The 17,500-nt window shown below is 45.5% G+C and overlaps 1 protein-coding gene across 1 annotated transcript in view; it reads left to right on the forward strand.

Annotated features, from left to right (window-relative positions):
- Nucleotides 1-609: 609 nt before the first annotated feature.
- Nucleotides 610-17,500, forward strand: part of LOC123735229 (unconventional myosin-XV-like) — a gene marked incomplete at its 3' end in the record, with an annotated part of 44,130 nt that continues 27,239 nt past the window's right edge. Inside the window, exons 1-6 of the mRNA XM_045712985.1 lie at nucleotides 610-676; nucleotides 3,701-3,746; nucleotides 3,841-3,965; nucleotides 4,750-4,867; nucleotides 11,028-11,203; nucleotides 14,601-14,685. Coding sequence (XP_045568941.1) covers nucleotides 669-676; nucleotides 3,701-3,746; nucleotides 3,841-3,965; nucleotides 4,750-4,867; nucleotides 11,028-11,203; nucleotides 14,601-14,685 — 558 coding nt within the window. The remainder of the gene's footprint in view (nucleotides 677-3,700; nucleotides 3,747-3,840; nucleotides 3,966-4,749; nucleotides 4,868-11,027; nucleotides 11,204-14,600; nucleotides 14,686-17,500) is intronic.

The raw sequence follows: 17,500 nt of genomic DNA on the forward strand, positions 1-17,500 counted from the left end.
GTAAATCACCAACCTTGTATTTATACCCGTTCAGACATCACCCTCCAGGGGGCAGTAAATCACCAACCTTGTATTTATACCTGTTCAGACATCACCCTCCAGGGGGGCAGTAAATCACCAACCTTGTCGTTATACCTGTTCAGACATCACCCTCCAGGGGGCAGTAAATCACCAACCTTGTTTTTATACCCGTTCAGACATCACCCTCCAGGGGGCAGTAAATCACCAACCTTGTATTTATACCCGTTCAGACATCACCCTCCAGGGGGCAGTAAATCACCAACCTTGTATTTATACCCGTTCAGACATCACCCTCCAGGGGGGCAGTAAATCACCAACCTTGTATTTATACCCGTTCAGACATCACCCTCTCAGTTTGTTTACCAACATCATAGTAGTAGTAGAAGAAGAAGAAAATTGACTACTTCTAAATGGAGATGTGGCCTCAATGGTGCTGCCCATGCTCTCACAGACGTCACAATGGGGGGGGCAGATGCAATGTCTATCTGAGTCTATGGTGTGTTCTCCAGATGGTAGGCCAACCTCTTCCTGGTTCACGGAGGTCGTAGGTCAGCATAGAGGTCGTGTGAGTAAGAGCGGCACGGAGACATCAGCCCCCAACTGTCTCCACCAAGTTCACCCTGTCACTGCTGGAACTGGTGGACAAGATGGAGAGGTGTTATTATTATTATTAATATTATTAAAGGGAGGAGGAGAGGTGTTATTATTACTATTAATATTAGGGAGGAGGAGAGGTGTTATTATTATTATTATTATTAAAGGGAGGAGGAGAGGTGTTATTATTATATAAGGAGGAGGAGAGGGTTATTATTATTAAAGGGAGGAGGAGAGGTGTTATTATTATTATTATTATTAAAGGGAGGAGGAGAGGTGTTATTATTATTATTATTATTATTAAAGGGAGGAGGAGAGGTGTTATTATTATTATTATTTTAAGGGGGAGGAGAGGTGTTATATTATTATTAAAGGGAGGAGGAGAGGTGTTATTATTATATTATTAAAGGGAGGAGGAGAGGTGTTATTATTATTGCTATTATTATTAAAGGGAGGAGGGGAGAGGTGTTATTATTATTATTATTATTAAAGGGAGGAGGAGAGGTGTTATTATTATTACTATTATTATTAAAGGGAGGAGGAGAGGTGTTATTATTATTATTATTATTAAAGGAGGAGGAGAGGTGTTATTATTATTATTATTATTATTAAAGGGAGGAGGAGAGGTGTTATTATTATTATTATTAAAGGGAGGAGGAGAGGTGTTATTATTATTATTATTAAAGGGAGGAGGAGAGGTGTTATTATTATTATTAAAGGGAGAGGAGAGGTGTTATTATTATTATTATTAAAGGGAGGAGGAGAGGTGTTATTATTATTGGGTATTATTATTAAAGGGAGGAGGAGAGGTGTTTATTATTATTATTATTATTAAAGGGAGGAGGAGAGGTGTTATTATTATTATTATTAAAGGGAGGAGGAGAGGTGTTATTATTATAAGGGAGGAGGAGAGGTGTTATTATTATTAAAGGGAGGAGGAGAGGTGTTATTATTATTATTATTATTATTAAAGGGAGGAGGAGAGGTGTTATTATTATTATTATTATTAAAGGGAGGAGGAGAGGTGTTATTATTATTATTAAAGGGAGGAGGAGAGGTGTTATTATTATTATTATTAAAGGTAGGAGGAGAGGTGTTATTATTATTATTATTATTATTAAAGGGAGGAGGAGAGGTGTTATTATTATTATTATTAAGGGAGGAGGAGAGGTGTTATTATTATTACTATTATTATTAAAGGGAGGAGGAGAGGTGTTATTATTATTATTATTATTATTAAAGGGAGGAGGAGAGGTGTTATTATTATTATTAAAGGGAGGAGGAGAGGTGTTATTATTATTATTATTATTAAAGGGAGGAGGAGGGGTGTTATTATTATTATTATTATTATTAAAGGGAGGAGGAGAGGTGTTATTATTATTACTATTATTAAAGGGAGGAGGAGAGGGTGTTATTATTATTATTATTATTAAAGGGAGGAGGAGAGGTGTTATTATTATTATTATTATTATTAAAGGGAGGAGGAGAGGTGTTATTATTATTATTATTAAAGGGAGGAGGAGAGGTGTTATTATTATTATTAAAGGGAGGAGGAGAGGTGTTATTATTATTATTATTATTATAAGGGAGGAGGAGAGGTGTTATTATTATTATTATTAAAGGGAGGAGGAGAGGTGTTATTATTATTATTATTAAAAGGGAGGAGGAGAGGTGTTATTATTATTATTATTATTAAAGGGAGGAGGAGAGGTGTTATTATTATTATTATTAAAGGGAGGAGGAGAGGTGTTATTATTATTATTATTATTATTAAAGGGAGGAGGAGAGGTGTTATTATTATTATTATTATTAAAGGGAGGAGGAGAGGTGTTATTATTATTATTATTAAAGGGAGGAGGAGAGGTGTTATTATTATTATTATTAAAGGGAGGAGGAGAGGTGTTGTTATTATTATTATTAAAGGGAGGAGGAGAGGTGTTATTATTATCTATTATTATTAAAGGGAGGAGGAGAGGTGTTATTATTATTATTATTATTAAAGGAGGAGGAGAGGTGTTATTATTATTATTATTAAAGGGAGGAGGAGAGGTGTTATTATTATTATTATTAAAGGGAGGAGGAGAGGTGTTATTATTATTATTATTAAAGGGAGGAGGAGAGGTGTTATTATTATTATTAAAGGGAGGAGGAGAGGTGTTATTATTATTATTATTATTAAAGGGAGGAGGAGAGGTGTTATTATTATTATTATTAAAGGGAGGAGGAGAGGTGTTATTATTATTATTATTATTAAAGGGAGGAGGAGAGGTGTTATTATTATTATTATTATTAAAGGGAGGAGGAGAGGTGTTATTATTATTATTATTATTATTAAAGGGAGGAGGAGAGGTGTTATTATTTTATTATTATTATTAAAGGGAGGAGGAGAGGTGTTATTATTATTATTATTATTAAAGGGAGGAGGAGAGGTGTTGTTATTATTATTATTATTAAAGGGAGGAGGAGAGGTGTTATTATTATTATTATTATTAAAGGGAGGAGGAGAGGTGTTATTATTATTATTATTAAAGGGAGGAGGAGAGGTGTTATTATTATTATTATTAAAGGGAGGAGGAGAGGTGTTATTATTATTATTATTATTAAAGGGAGGAGGAGAGGTGTTTTATTATTATTAAAGGGACGAGGAGAGGTGTTATTATTATTATTAAAGGGAGGAGGAGAGGTGTTATTATTATTAAAGGGGAGGAGGAGAGGTGTTATTATTATTAAAGGGAGGAGGAGAGGTGTTATTATTATTAAAGGGAGGAGGAGAGGTGTTATTATTATTAAAGGGGAGGAGGAGAGGTGTTATTATTAAAGGGGAGGAGGAGAGGTGTTATTATTATTAAAGGGAGGAGGAGAGGTGTTATTATTATTAAAGGGAGGAGGAGAGGTGTTATTATTATTAAAGGGAGGAGGAGAGGTGTTATTATTATTAAAGGGGAGGAGGAGAGGTGTTATTATTATTAAAGGGAGGAGGAGAGGTGTTATTATTATTAAAGGGGAGGAGGAGAGGTGAGAGGAGATGAGAGGGTAATGAGGAGGTGGAGTTATTGTCACTAAATCATTCTCTTTCTCTTGACAGGTGCAACCCATCGTTCATACGCTGCATTAAGCCAAACAGTCAGAAGGTAAGGGGGGTCCCCAACCCCCCCCCCCACATCACAGTTTAACAGTGATATTATTGTTTGTTTTGCCATAATATGTGTGTGTTTGTGTCTGTAGGAGCCAGGTGTGTTTGAGACGGAGCTGGTCACCAGCCAGCTGAGGTATTCTGGTATCTTGGAGACAATCAGGATCCGGAGAGAAGGTTACCCTGTTAGACTGGCCTTCAACGACTTCCTGTTCAGGTAACACACCCTGTTAGACTGGCCTTTAACGACTTCCTGTTCAGGTAACACACCCTGTTAGACTGGCCTTTAACGACTTCCTGTTCAGGTAACACACCCTGTTAGACTGGCCTTCAACGACTTCCTGTTCAGGTAACACAACCCTGTTAGACTGGCCTTTAACGACTTCCTGTTCAGGTAACACACCCTGTTAGACTGGGCTTCAACGACTTCCTGTTCAGGTAACACATCCTGTTAGACTGGGCTTTAACGACTTCCTGTTCAGGTAACACATCCTGTTAGACTGGCCTTTAACGACTTCCTGTTCAGGTAACACACCCTGTTAGACTGGGCTTTAACGACTTCCTGTTCAGGTAACACACCCTGTTAGACTGGCCTTTAACGACTTCCTGTTCAGGTAACACATCCTGTTAGACTGGCCTTTAACGACTTCCTGTACAGGTAACACACCCTGTTAGACTGGGCTTTAACGACTTCCTGTTCAGGTAACACACCCTGTTAGACTGGCCTTCAACGACTTCCTGTTCAGGTAACACATCCTGTTAGACTGGCCTTTAACGACTTCCTGTACAGGTAACACACCCTGTTAGACTGGGCTTTAACGACTTCCTGTTCAGGTAACACACCCTGTTAGACTGGCCTTCAACGACTTCCTTTTCACACCCTCTAACCCTGCCCCTTATCTCAGGTATCAGCGTCCTCTAACCTGTGTGTGTGTGTGTGTTGTTGTGTGTGTGTGTGTGTGTGTGTGTGTGTGTGTGTGTGTGTGTGTGTGTGTGTTAAGGTATAAGTCTCTGGTGGGTTTGAAGCAGCCTCCAGCTCCTGATGGGGAGAACTGCATCTTCATGCTCTGCAAACTGGTTCCCCTCCGACCCGGGGCCTACCAAGTAGGAGTTACCAAGGTAACCGTCTATACCTAACCCTCCTACCCATGTAACCGTCTATACCTAACCCTCCTACCCGGGGTTCTACCAAGTAGGAGTTACCAAGGTAACCGTCTATACCTAACCCTCCTACCCAGGGCCTACCAAGTAGGAGTTACCAAGGTAACCGTCTATACCTAACCCTCCTACCCAGGGGCCTACCAAGTAGGAGTTACCAAGGTAACCGTCTATACCTGACCCTCCTACCCAGGGGCCTACCAAGTAGGAGTTACCAAGGTAACCGTCTATACCTAACCCTTCCTACCCGGGGGCCTACCAAGTAGGAGTTACCAAGGTAACCGTCTATACCTAACCCTCCTACCCAGGGTTCTACCAAGTAGGAGTTACCAAGGTAACCGTCTATACCTAACCCTCCTACCCAGGGTTCTACCAAGTAGGAGTTACCAAGGTAACCGTCTATACCTAACCCTCCTACCCAGGGGCCTACCAAGTAGGAGTTACCAAGGTAACCGTCTATACCTAACCCTCCTACCCAGGGGCCTACCAAGTAGGAGTTACCAAGGTAACCGTCTATACCTAACCCTCCTACCCAGGGGCCTACCAAGTAGGAGTTACCAAGGTAACCGTCTATACCTAACCCTCCTACCCGGGGCCTACCAAGTAGGAGTTACCAAGGTAACCGTCTATACCTAACCCTCCTACCCAGGGGCCTACCAAGTAGGAGTTACCAAGGTAACCGTCTATACCTAACCCTCCTACCCAGGGGCCTACCAAGTAGGAGTTACCAAGGTAACCGTCTATACCTAACCCTCCTACCCAGGGCCTACCAAGTAGGAGTTACCAAGGTAACCGTCTATACCTAACCCTCCTACCCAGGGGCCTACCAAGTAGGAGTTACCAAGGTAACCGTCTATACCTAACCCTCCTACCCAGGGGCCTACCAAGTAGGAGTTACCAAGGTAACCGTCTATACCTAACCCTCCTACCCATGTAACCGTCTATACCTAACCCTCCTACCCAGGGGCCTACCAAGTAGGAGTTACCAAGGTAACCGTCTATACCTAACCCTCCTACCCATGTAACCGTCTATACCTAACCCTCCTACCCAGGGGCCTACCAAGTAGGAGTTACCAAGGTAACCGTCTATACCTAACCCTCCTACCCAGGGGCCTACCAAGTAGGAGTTACCAAGGTAACCGTCTATACCTAACCCTCCTACCCAGGGTTCTACCAAGCAGGAGTTACCAAGGTAACCGTCTATACCTAACCCTCCTACCCAGGGGCCTACCAAGTAGGAGTTACCAAGGTAACCGTCTATACCTAACCCTCCTACCCAGGGCCTACCAAGTAGGAGTTACCAAGGTAACCATCTATACCTAACCCTCCTACCCAGGGCCTACCAAGTAGGAGTTACTAAGGTAACCGTCTATACCTAACCCTCCTACCCAGGGGCCTACCAAGTAGGAGTTACCAAGGTAACCGTCTATACCTAACCCTCCTACCCAGGGGCCTACCAAGTAGGAGTTACCAAGGTAACCGTCTATACCTAACCCTCCTACCCAGGGTTCTACCAAGTAGGAGTTACCAAGGTAACCGTCTATACCTAACCCTCCTACCCAGGGGCCTACCAAGTAGGAGTTACCAAGGTAACCGTCTATACCTAACCCTCCTACCCAGGGCCTACCAAGTAGGAGTTACCAAGGTAACCATCTATACCTAACCCTCCTACCCAGGGCCTACCAAGTAGGAGTTACTAAGGTAACCGTCTATACCTAACCCTCCTACCCCGGGGCCTACCAAGTAGGAGTTACCAAGGTAACCGTCTATACCTAACCCTCCTACCCGGGGCCTACCAAGTAGGAGTTACCAAGGTAACCGTCTATACCTAACCCTCCTACCCAGGGGCCTACCAAGTAGGAGTTACCAAGGTAACCGTCTATACCTGACCCTCCTACCCAGGGCCTACCAAGTAGGAGTTACCAAGGTAACCGTCTATACCTAACCCTCCTACCCAGGGCCTACCAAGTAGGAGTTACCAAGGTAACCATCTATACCTAACCCTCCGACCCGGGGCCTACCAAGTAGGAGTTACCAAGGTAACCGTCTATACCTGACCCTCCGACCCGGGGCCTACCAAGTAGGAGTTACCAAGGTAACCGTCTATACCTAACCCTCCTACCCGGGGCCTACCAAGTAGGAGTTACCAAGGTAACCGTCTATACCTGACCCTCCTACCCGGGGCCTACCAAGTAGGAGTTACCAAGGTAACCGTCTATACCTAACCCTCCTACCCGGGGCCTACCAAGTAGGAGTAACTAAGGTAACCGTCTATACCTAACCCTCCTACCCAGGGGCCTACCAAGTAGGAGTTACCAAGGTAACCGTCTATACCTGACCCTCCTACCCAGGGGCCTACCAAGTAGGAGTTACCAAGGTAACCGTCTATACCTAACCCTCCTACCCGGGGGCCTACCAAGTAGGAGTTACCAAGGTAACCGTCTATACCTAACCCTCCTACCCAGGGTTCTACCAAGTAGGAGTTACCAAGGTAACCGTCTATACCTAACCCTCCTACCCAGGGTTCTACCAAGTAGGAGTTACCAAGGTAACCGTCTATAACTAACCCTCCTACCCAGGGGCCTACCAAGTAGGAGTTACCAAGGTAACCGTCTATACCTAACCCTCCTACCCAGGGGCCTACCAAGTAGGAGTTACCAAGGTAACCGTCTATACCTAACCCTCCTACCCAGGGGCCTACCAAGTAGGAGTTACCAAGGTAACCGTCTATACCTAACCCTCCTACCCGGGGCCTACCAAGTAGGAGTTACCAAGGTAACCGTCTATACCTAACCCTCCTACCCAGGGGCCTACCAAGTAGGAGTTACCAAGGTAACCGTCTATACCTAACCCTCCTACCCAGGGGCCTACCAAGTAGAAGTTACCAAGGTAACCGTCTATACCTAACCCTCCTACCCAGGGCCTACCAAGTAGGAGTTACCAAGGTAACCGTCTATACCTAACCCTCCTACCCAGGGGTTCTACCAAGTAGGAGTTACCAAGGTAACCGTCTATACCTAACCCTCCTACCCAGGGGCCTACCAAGTAGGAGTTACCAAGGTAACCGTCTATACCTAACCCTCCTACCCATGTAACCGTCTATACCTAACCCTCCTACCCAGGGGCCTACCAAGTAGGAGTTACCAAGGTAACCGTCTATACCTAACCCTCCTACCCATGTAACCGTCTATACCTAACCCTCCTACCCAGGGGCCTACCAAGTAGGAGTTACCAAGGTAACCGTCTATACCTAACCCTCCTACCCAGGGGCCTACCAAGTAGGAGTTACCAAGGTAACCGTCTATACCTAACCCTCCTACCCAGGGTTCTACCAAGTAGGAGTTACCAAGGTAACCGTCTATACCTAACCCTCCTACCCAGGGGCCTACCAAGTAGGAGTTACCAAGGTAACCGTCTATACCTAACCCTCCTACCCAGGGCCTACCAAGTAGGAGTTACCAAGGTAACCATCTATACCTAACCCTCCTACCCAGGGCCTACCAAGTAGGAGTTACTAAGGTAACCGTCTATACCTAACCCTCCTACCCAGGGGCCTACCAAGTAGGAGTTACCAAGGTAACCGTCTATACCTGACCCTCCTACCCAGGGGCCTACCAAGTAGGAGTTACCAAGGTAACCGTCTATACCTAACCCTCCTACCCGGGGCCTACCAAGTAGGAGTTACCAAGGTAACCGTCTATACCTAACCCTCCGACCCGGGGCCTACCAAGTAGGAGTTACCAAGGTAACCGTCTATACCTAACCCTCCTACCCCGGGGCCTACCAAGTAGGAGTTACCAAGGTAACCGTCTATACCTAACCCTCCTACCCGGGGCCTACCAAGTAGGAGTTACCAAGGTAACCGTCTATACCTAACCCTCCTACCCAGGGGCCTACCAAGTAGGAGTTACCAAGGTAACCGTCTATACCTAACCCTCCTACCCAGGGCCTACCAAGTAGGAGTTACCAAGGTAACCATCTATACCTAACCCTCCGACCCGGGGCCTACCAAGTAGGAGTTACCAAGGTAACCGTCTATACCTGACCCTCCGACCCGGGGCCTACCAAGTAGGAGTTACCAAGGTAACCGTCTATACCTAACCCTCCTACCCGGGGCCTACCAATTAGGAGTTACCAAGGTAACCGTCTATACCTGACCCTCCTACCCGGGGCCTACCAAGTAGGAGTTACCAAGGTAACCGTCTATACCTAACCCTCCTACCCGGGGCCTACCAAGTAGGAGTAACTAAGGTAACCGTCTATACCTAACCCTCCGACCCGGGACCTACCAAGTAGGAGTTACCAAGGTAACCGTCTATACCTAACCCCTAACCCTCCTACCCAGGGCCTACCAAGTAGGAGTTACCAAGGTAACCGTCTATACCTAACCCTCCTACCCAGGGTTCTACCAAGTAGGAGTTACCAAGGTAACCATCTATACATGACCCTCCTACCCAGGGCCTACCAAGTAGGAGTTCCCAAGTTTACTATCTATACATGACCCTCCTACCCACTGCCTACCAAGTAGGAGTTACTAAGGTAGCCATCTATACCTTACCCTTCTACCCAGGGGCCTACCAAGTAGGAGTTACTAAGGTAGCCATCTATACCTTACCCTTCTACCCTGGGCCTACCAAGTAGGAGTTACTAAGGTAACCGTCTATACCTATCCCTCCTACCCGGGGTTCTACCAAGTAGGAGTTACCAAGTTGAGCGTGTTAAATCAGGATGTGTTGTGTTGGGTGAGAGACCAAAAGGACAGTAACAACGGAAACTACAGTTCCTACGGTGATTGTCCTGTTGTCCTTACCCTTCTACCCGGGGCCTACCAAGTAGGAGTTAACCCTAACCCTCCTACCCAGTTCAGTAACAACGGAAACTGCAGTTCCTACGGTGATTGTCCTGTTGTCCTTACCCTTCTACCCGGGGCCTACCAAGTAGGAGTTACTAAGGTAACCATCTATACCTAACCCTCCTACCCAGGGGTTCTACCAAGTAGGAGTTACCAAGTTGAGCGTGTTAAATCAGGATGTGTTGTGTGGGTGAGAGACCAAAAGGACAGTAACAACGGAAACTGCAGTTCCTACGGTGATTGTCCTGTTGTCCTTACCCTTCTACCCGGGGCCTACCAAGTAGGAGTTACCAAGGTAACCGTCTATACCTAACCCTCCTACCCAGTTCAGTAGCAACGGAAACTACATTTCCTACGGTGATTGTCCTGTTGTCCTCTGTTCAGTAACAACGGAAACTGCAGTTCCTACGGTGATTGTCCTGTTGTCCTTACCCTTCTACCCGGGGCCTACCAAGTAGGAGTTACTAAGGTAGCCATCTATACCTTACCCTTCTACCCTGGGCCTACCAAGTAGGAGTTACCAAGGTAACCGTCTACACCTAACCCTCCTACCCCGGGCCTACCAAGTAGGAGATACCAAGGTAACCGTCTATACCTAACCCTCCTACCCAGGGTTCTACCAAGTAGGAGTTACCAAGGTAACCATCTATACCTAACGCCCCTACCCGGGGCCTACCAAGTAGGAGTTACCAAGGTAACCATCTATACCTAACCCTACTACCCAGGGTTCTACCAAGTAGGAGTTACCAAGGTAACCGTCTATACCTAACCCTCCTACCCAGTTCCTACCAAGTAGGAGTAACCAAGGTAACCGTCTATACCTAACCCTCCTACCCAGGGCCTACCAAGTAGGAGTTACTAAGGTAACCATCTATACCTATCCCTCCTACCCGGGGCCTACCAAGTAGTTATTACTAAGGTAACCATCTATACCTATCCCTCCTACCCGGGGCCTACCAAGTAGGAGTTACTAAGGTAACCATCTATACCTATCCCTCCTACCCGGGGCCTACCAAGTAGGAGTTACTAAGGTAACCATCTATACCTATCTCTCCTACCCGGGGTTCTACCAAGTAGGAGTTACCAAGTTGAGCGTGTTAAATCAGGATGTGTTGTGTTGGGTGAGAGACCAAAAGGACAGTAACAACGGAAACTGCAGTTCCTACGGTGATTGTCCTGTTGTCCTCTGTTCCAACCCTCCTACCCAGTTCAGTAGCAACGGAAACTGCAGTTCCTACGGTGATTGTCCTGTTGTCCTCTGCTCCACAGCTGTTTCTGAAGGAGGAGGTGTACCAGTTGCTGGAGTCTAAGAGAGAGCGTGTCCGTCAGGTGGCGGCCCTCACCCTGCAGAGATACACGCGCATGTTCTTCGTCAGGAAACGGTACACGGAGTTCAGGACCAAGATCGTCAGACTACAGGCCTACTGTAGAGGCTTCCTCACCAGGTACTGACCTCTGACCTCTGACCCCCTGACCTCTTACCCTGATCCCTGGGTATAGAACCCACAACCACCCTCGCTACAGTTACCAGACAGGGTATAGAACCCACAATCACCCTCACTATAGTTACCAGACAGGGTATAGAACCCACAACCACCCTCGCTACAGTTACCAGACAGGGTATAGATCCCACAACCACCCTCACTATAGTTACCAGACAGGGTATAGAACCCACAACCACCCTCACTACAGTTACCAGACAGGGTATAGAACCCACAATTACCCTCATTAGTTACCAGACAGGGTATAGAACCCACAACCACCCTCACTACAGTTACCAGACAGGGTATAGAACCCACAACCACCCTAACTACAGTTACCAGACAGGGTATAGAACCCACAACCACCCTCACTACAGTTACCAGACAGGGTATAGAACCCACAACCACCCTCACTACAGTTACCAGACAGGGTATAGAACCCACAACCACCCTCACTACAGTTACCAGACAGGGTATAGAACCTACAACCACCCTCACTACAGTTACCAGACAGGGTATAGAACCCACAACCACCCTCACTACAGTTACCAGACAGATTATAGAACCCACAACCACCCTCACTACAGTTACCAGACAGGGTATAGAACCCACAACCACCCCACTACAGTTACCAGACAGGGTATAGAACCCACAACCACCCCACTACAGTTACCAGACAGGGTATAGAACCCACAACCACCCTCACTACAGTTACCAGACAGGGTATAGAACCCACAACCACCCTCACTACAGTTACCAGACAGGGTATAGAACCCACAACCACCCTCACTACAGTTACCAGACAGGGTATAGAACACACAACCACCCTCACTACAGTTACCAGACAGGGTATAGAACCCACAACCACCCCACTACAGTTACCAGACAGGGTATAGAACCCACAACCACCCCACTACAGTTACCAGACAGGGTATAGAACCCACAACCACCCTCACTACAGTTACCAGACAGGGTATAGAACCCACAACCACCCGATGGCAACCTAATGATTTTACCACGGTACCTACTGTATACACTGTGAAACACCTGAGAGGCCTGTTTTACTACTCCCTCTGTCTCTCCTTCTATCCTTCTCTCCTTCTATCCTTCTCCCCTTCTATCCTTCTATCCTTCTCCCTCTGTCTCTCCTTCTATCCTTCTCTCCTTCTCTCCTTCTATCCTTCTCCCTCTGTCTCTCCTTCTATCCTTCTCTCCTTCTCTCCTTCTATCCTTCTATCCTTCTCTCCTTCTCTCCTTCTATCCTTCTCTCCTTCTATCCTTCTCTCCTTCTATCCTTCTCTCCTTCTCTCCTTCTCCTCTCTGTCTCTCCTTCTCTCCTTCTCTCCTTCTCTCCTTCTCTCCTTCTCTCCTTCTCTCCTTCTCCCTCTGTCTCTCCTTCTATCCTTCTCTCCTTCTCTCCTTCTATCCTTCTATCCTTCTCTCTCCTTCTATCCTTCTATCCTTCTATCCTTCTCCCTCCTTCTCTCCTTCTATCCTTCTATCCTTCTATCCTTCTCCCTCTGTCTCTCCTTCTATCCTTCTCTCCTTCTCTCCTTCTCTTCTTCTATCCTTCTATCCTTCTCCCTCTGTCTCTCCTTCTATCCTTCTCTCCTTCTCTCCTTCTATCCTTCTATCCTTCTCCCTCTGTCTCTCCTTCTATCCTTCTCTCCTTCTATCCTTCTATCCTTCTCTCTCTGTCTCTCCTTCTCTCCTTCTATCCTTCTCTCCTTCTCTCCTTCTCCCTCTCTCTCCTTCTCTTCTTCTATCCTTCTCTCCTTCTCCCTCTGTCTCTCCTTCTATCCTTCTCTCCTTCTATCCTTCTCTCCTTCTCTCCTTCTCTCCTTCTATCCTTCTCCCTCTGTCTCTCCTTCTATCCTTCTCTCCTTCTCTCCTTCTATCCTTCTCTCCTTCTATCCTTCTATCCTTCTCCCTCTGTCTCTCCTTCTATCCTTCTCTCCTTCTATCCTTCTCCCCTTCTATCCTTCTATCCTTCTCCCTCTGTCTCTCCTTCTATCCTTCTCTCCTTCTCTCCTTCTATCCTTCTCCCTCTGTCTCTCCTTCTATCCTTCTCTCCTTCTCTCCTTCTATCCTTCTATCCTTCTCTCCTTCTCTCCTTCTATCCTTCTCTCCTTCTATCCTTCTCTCCTTCTATCCTTCTCTCCTTCTCTCCTTCTCCTCTCTGTCTCTCCTTCTCTCCTTCTCTCCTTCTCTCCTTCTCCCTCTGTCTCTCCTTCTATCCTTCTCTCCTTCTCTCCTTCTATCCTTCTATCCTTCTCTCCTTCTATCCTTCTATCCTTCTATCCTTCTATCCTTCTCCCTCCTTCTCTCCTTCTATCCTTCTCTCCTTCTATCCTTCTCTCCTTCTCTCCTTCTCCTCTCTGTCTCTCCTTCTCTCCTTCTCTCCTTCTCTCCTTCTCCCTCTGTCTCTCCTTCTATCCTTCTCTCCTTCTCTCCTTCTCTTCTTCTATCCTTCTATCCTTCTCCCTCTGTCTCTCCTTCTATCCTTCTCTCCTTCTCTCCTTCTATCCTTCTATCCTTCTCCCTCTGTCTCTCCTTCTATCCTTCTCTCCTTCTCTCCTTCTATCCTTCTATCCTTCTCTCTCTGTCTCTCCTTCTCTCCTTCTATCCTTCTCTCCTTCTCTCCTTCTCCCTCTCTCTCCTTCTCTTCTTCTATCCTTCTCTCCTTCTCCCTCTGTCTCTCCTTCTATCCTTCTCTCCTTCTATCCTTCTCTCCTTCTCTCCTTCTCTCCTTCTATCCTTCTCCCTCTGTCTCTCCTTCTATCCTTCTCTCCTTCTCTCCTTCTCTCCTTCTATCCTTCTCCCTCTGTCTCTCCTATCCTTCTATCCTTCTCTCCTTCTCTCCTTCTCTCCTTCTATCCTTCTCTCCTTCAATCCTTCTCTCCTTCTATCCTTCTCTCCTTCTATCCTTCTCTCTCTGTCTCTCCTTCTATCCTTCTCCCTCTGTCTCTCCTTCTATCCTTCTCTCCTTCTCTTCTTCTATCCTTCTATCCTTCTCTCCTTCAATCCTTCTCTCCTTCTATCCTTCTCCCTCTGTCTCTCCTTCTATCCTTCTCTCCTTCTCTCCTTCTCTCTCCTTCTCTCCTTCTATCCTTCTCCCCCTTCCTCTCCCTCTCCCCTCCCTCTCCTCCCTCTCCTCCCTCCCTCCCCCTCCCTCTCCTCCCTCTCCTCCTCCTCTCCCCTCCCTCTCCCCTCCCCCCTCTCCCTCTCCTCCCCCTCTCCTCCTCTCCTCCTCCTCCTCCCCTCCCTCCCCTCTCTCCCTCTCCTCCTCTCCTCCCCCTCTCCCTCCCCCTCTCCCTCTCTCCCCCTCTCCCTCCCCCTCTCCCTCCCTCCCTCCCTCCAGGAAGCGCTATTTGAAGATGAGGAAGAGTCTGGTGAAGTTCCGTTCTCTCGTCCACATGTACGTCACCCGCAAGAGATACATCAAGGTACACGACATTACTACACGACATTACTACACAACATTACTACATTACTACACGACATTACTACACGTCACCCGCAAGAGATACATCAAGGTACACGACATTACTACACGACATTACTACACGACATTACTACATTACTACACGACATTACTACACGTCACCCGCAAGAGATACATCAAGGTACACGACATTACTACACGACATTACTACACAACATTACTACATTACTACACGACATTACTACACGTCACCCGCAAGAGATACATCAAGGTACACGACATTACTACCACGACATTACTACACGACATTACTACGACATTACTACACGACATTACTACACGACATTACTACGACATTACTACATTACTACACGACATTACTACACGTCACCCGCAAGAGATACATCAAGGTACACGACATTACTACACGACATTACTACACGACATTACTACATTACTACACGACATTACTACACGTCACCCGCAAGAGATACATCAAGGTACCACGACATTACTACACGACATTACTACACAACATTACTACATTACTACACGACATTACTACACGTCACCCGCAAGAGATACATCAAGGTACACGACATTACTACACGACATTACTACACGACATTACTACACGACATTACTACACGACATTACTACGACATTACTACACAACATTACTACATTACTACACGACATTACTACACGTCACCCGCAAGAGATACATCAAGGTACACGACATTACTACACGACATTACTACGACATTACTACATTACTACACGACATTACTACACGTCACCCGCAAGAGATACATCAAGGTACCACGACATTACTACACGTCACCCGCAAGAGATACATCAAGGTACACGACATTACTACACGTCACCCGCAAGAGATACATCAAGGTACACGACATTACTACACGTCACCCGCAAGAGATACATCAAGGTACACGACATTACTACACGACATTACTACACGACATTACTACATTACTACACGATATTACTACACGTCACCCGCAAGAGATACATCAAGGTACACGACATTACTACGACATTACTACACGACATTACTACACACTACACAACATTACTACACGACATTACTACACAACATTACTACACAACATTACTACACACTACACGACATTACTACACGACATTACTACATTACTACGACATTACTACACGACATTACTACACGGCATTACTACACGACATTACTACGGCATTACTACGACATTACTACACGACACACTACACAACATTACTACACGACATTACTACACGACATTACTACACGACATTACTACACAACATTACTACACGACATTACTACACAACATTACTACACGACATTACTACACAACACACTACACGACATTACTACACGACATTACTACACGACATTACTACGACATTACTACACAACATTACTACACGACATTACTACACAACATTACTACACGACATTCCTACACGACATTACTACATGACATTACTACACGACATTACTACACAACATTACTACACAACATTACTACACAACATTACTACACAACATTCCTACACGACATTACTACACGACATTACTACACGACATTACTACGACGATATTACTACACAACATTACTACACACTACACTACACACTACACTACACACTACACACTACACTACACACTACACACTACACTACACAACATTACTACACACTACACAACACCTAACACACACTACACAACACACACTACACACACTACACACACTACACAACATTACACCTAACACACACTACACACTACACACTACACTACACACTACACTACACACTACACTACACACACTACACAACACACTACACTACACACACTACACTACACACTACACAACACACTACACACTACACTACACACACTACACAACACACTACACACACACCTTACAACACCTAACACACACTACACAACACCTAACACACACTACACAACACCTAACACACACTACACACTACACACTATACACTACACTACACACTATACACTACGCTACACACTACACACTACGCTACACAATACACACTACACTACACAACACCTAACACACACTACACAACACCTAACACACACTACACACTATACACTACACTACACACTATACACTACACTACACACTACACACTACGCTACACAATACACACTACACTACACAACACCTAACACACACTACACAACACCTAACACACACTACACACTACACACTATACACTACACTACACACTACACTACACACTACACAACATTACTACACAACACCTAACACACACTACACACTACACACTACACACTATACACTACACTACACACTACACAATACACACTATACACTACACTACACACTACACACTATACACTACACTACACACACTACACAACACCTAACACACACTACACAACACCTAACACACACTACACACTATACACTACACTACACACTATACACTACGCTACACACTACACAATACACTACACACTATACACTACACTACACATTATACACTACACAACATTACTACACAACATTACTACACAACATTACTACACAACATTACTACACAACATTACTACACAACACAATACAGAACAACACATCTCCTTGGCACTGAGTTGATCAGGCTGTTGATTGGTGGAATGTTGGTCCCACTTCCTCTTGGCCACATGTCGATCCAGAGCATCCCAAACATGCTCAAAGGGTGACTCACCCGCCCTGGGCTCTCTCTGTATTACCAAGAGGTAACGCTGGTGTTACAGAGAC

This window comes from Salmo salar, unplaced genomic scaffold (assembly GCF_905237065.1).
Source record: "Salmo salar unplaced genomic scaffold, Ssal_v3.1, whole genome shotgun sequence".
Taxonomy (NCBI): Eukaryota; Metazoa; Chordata; class Actinopteri; order Salmoniformes; family Salmonidae; genus Salmo; species Salmo salar.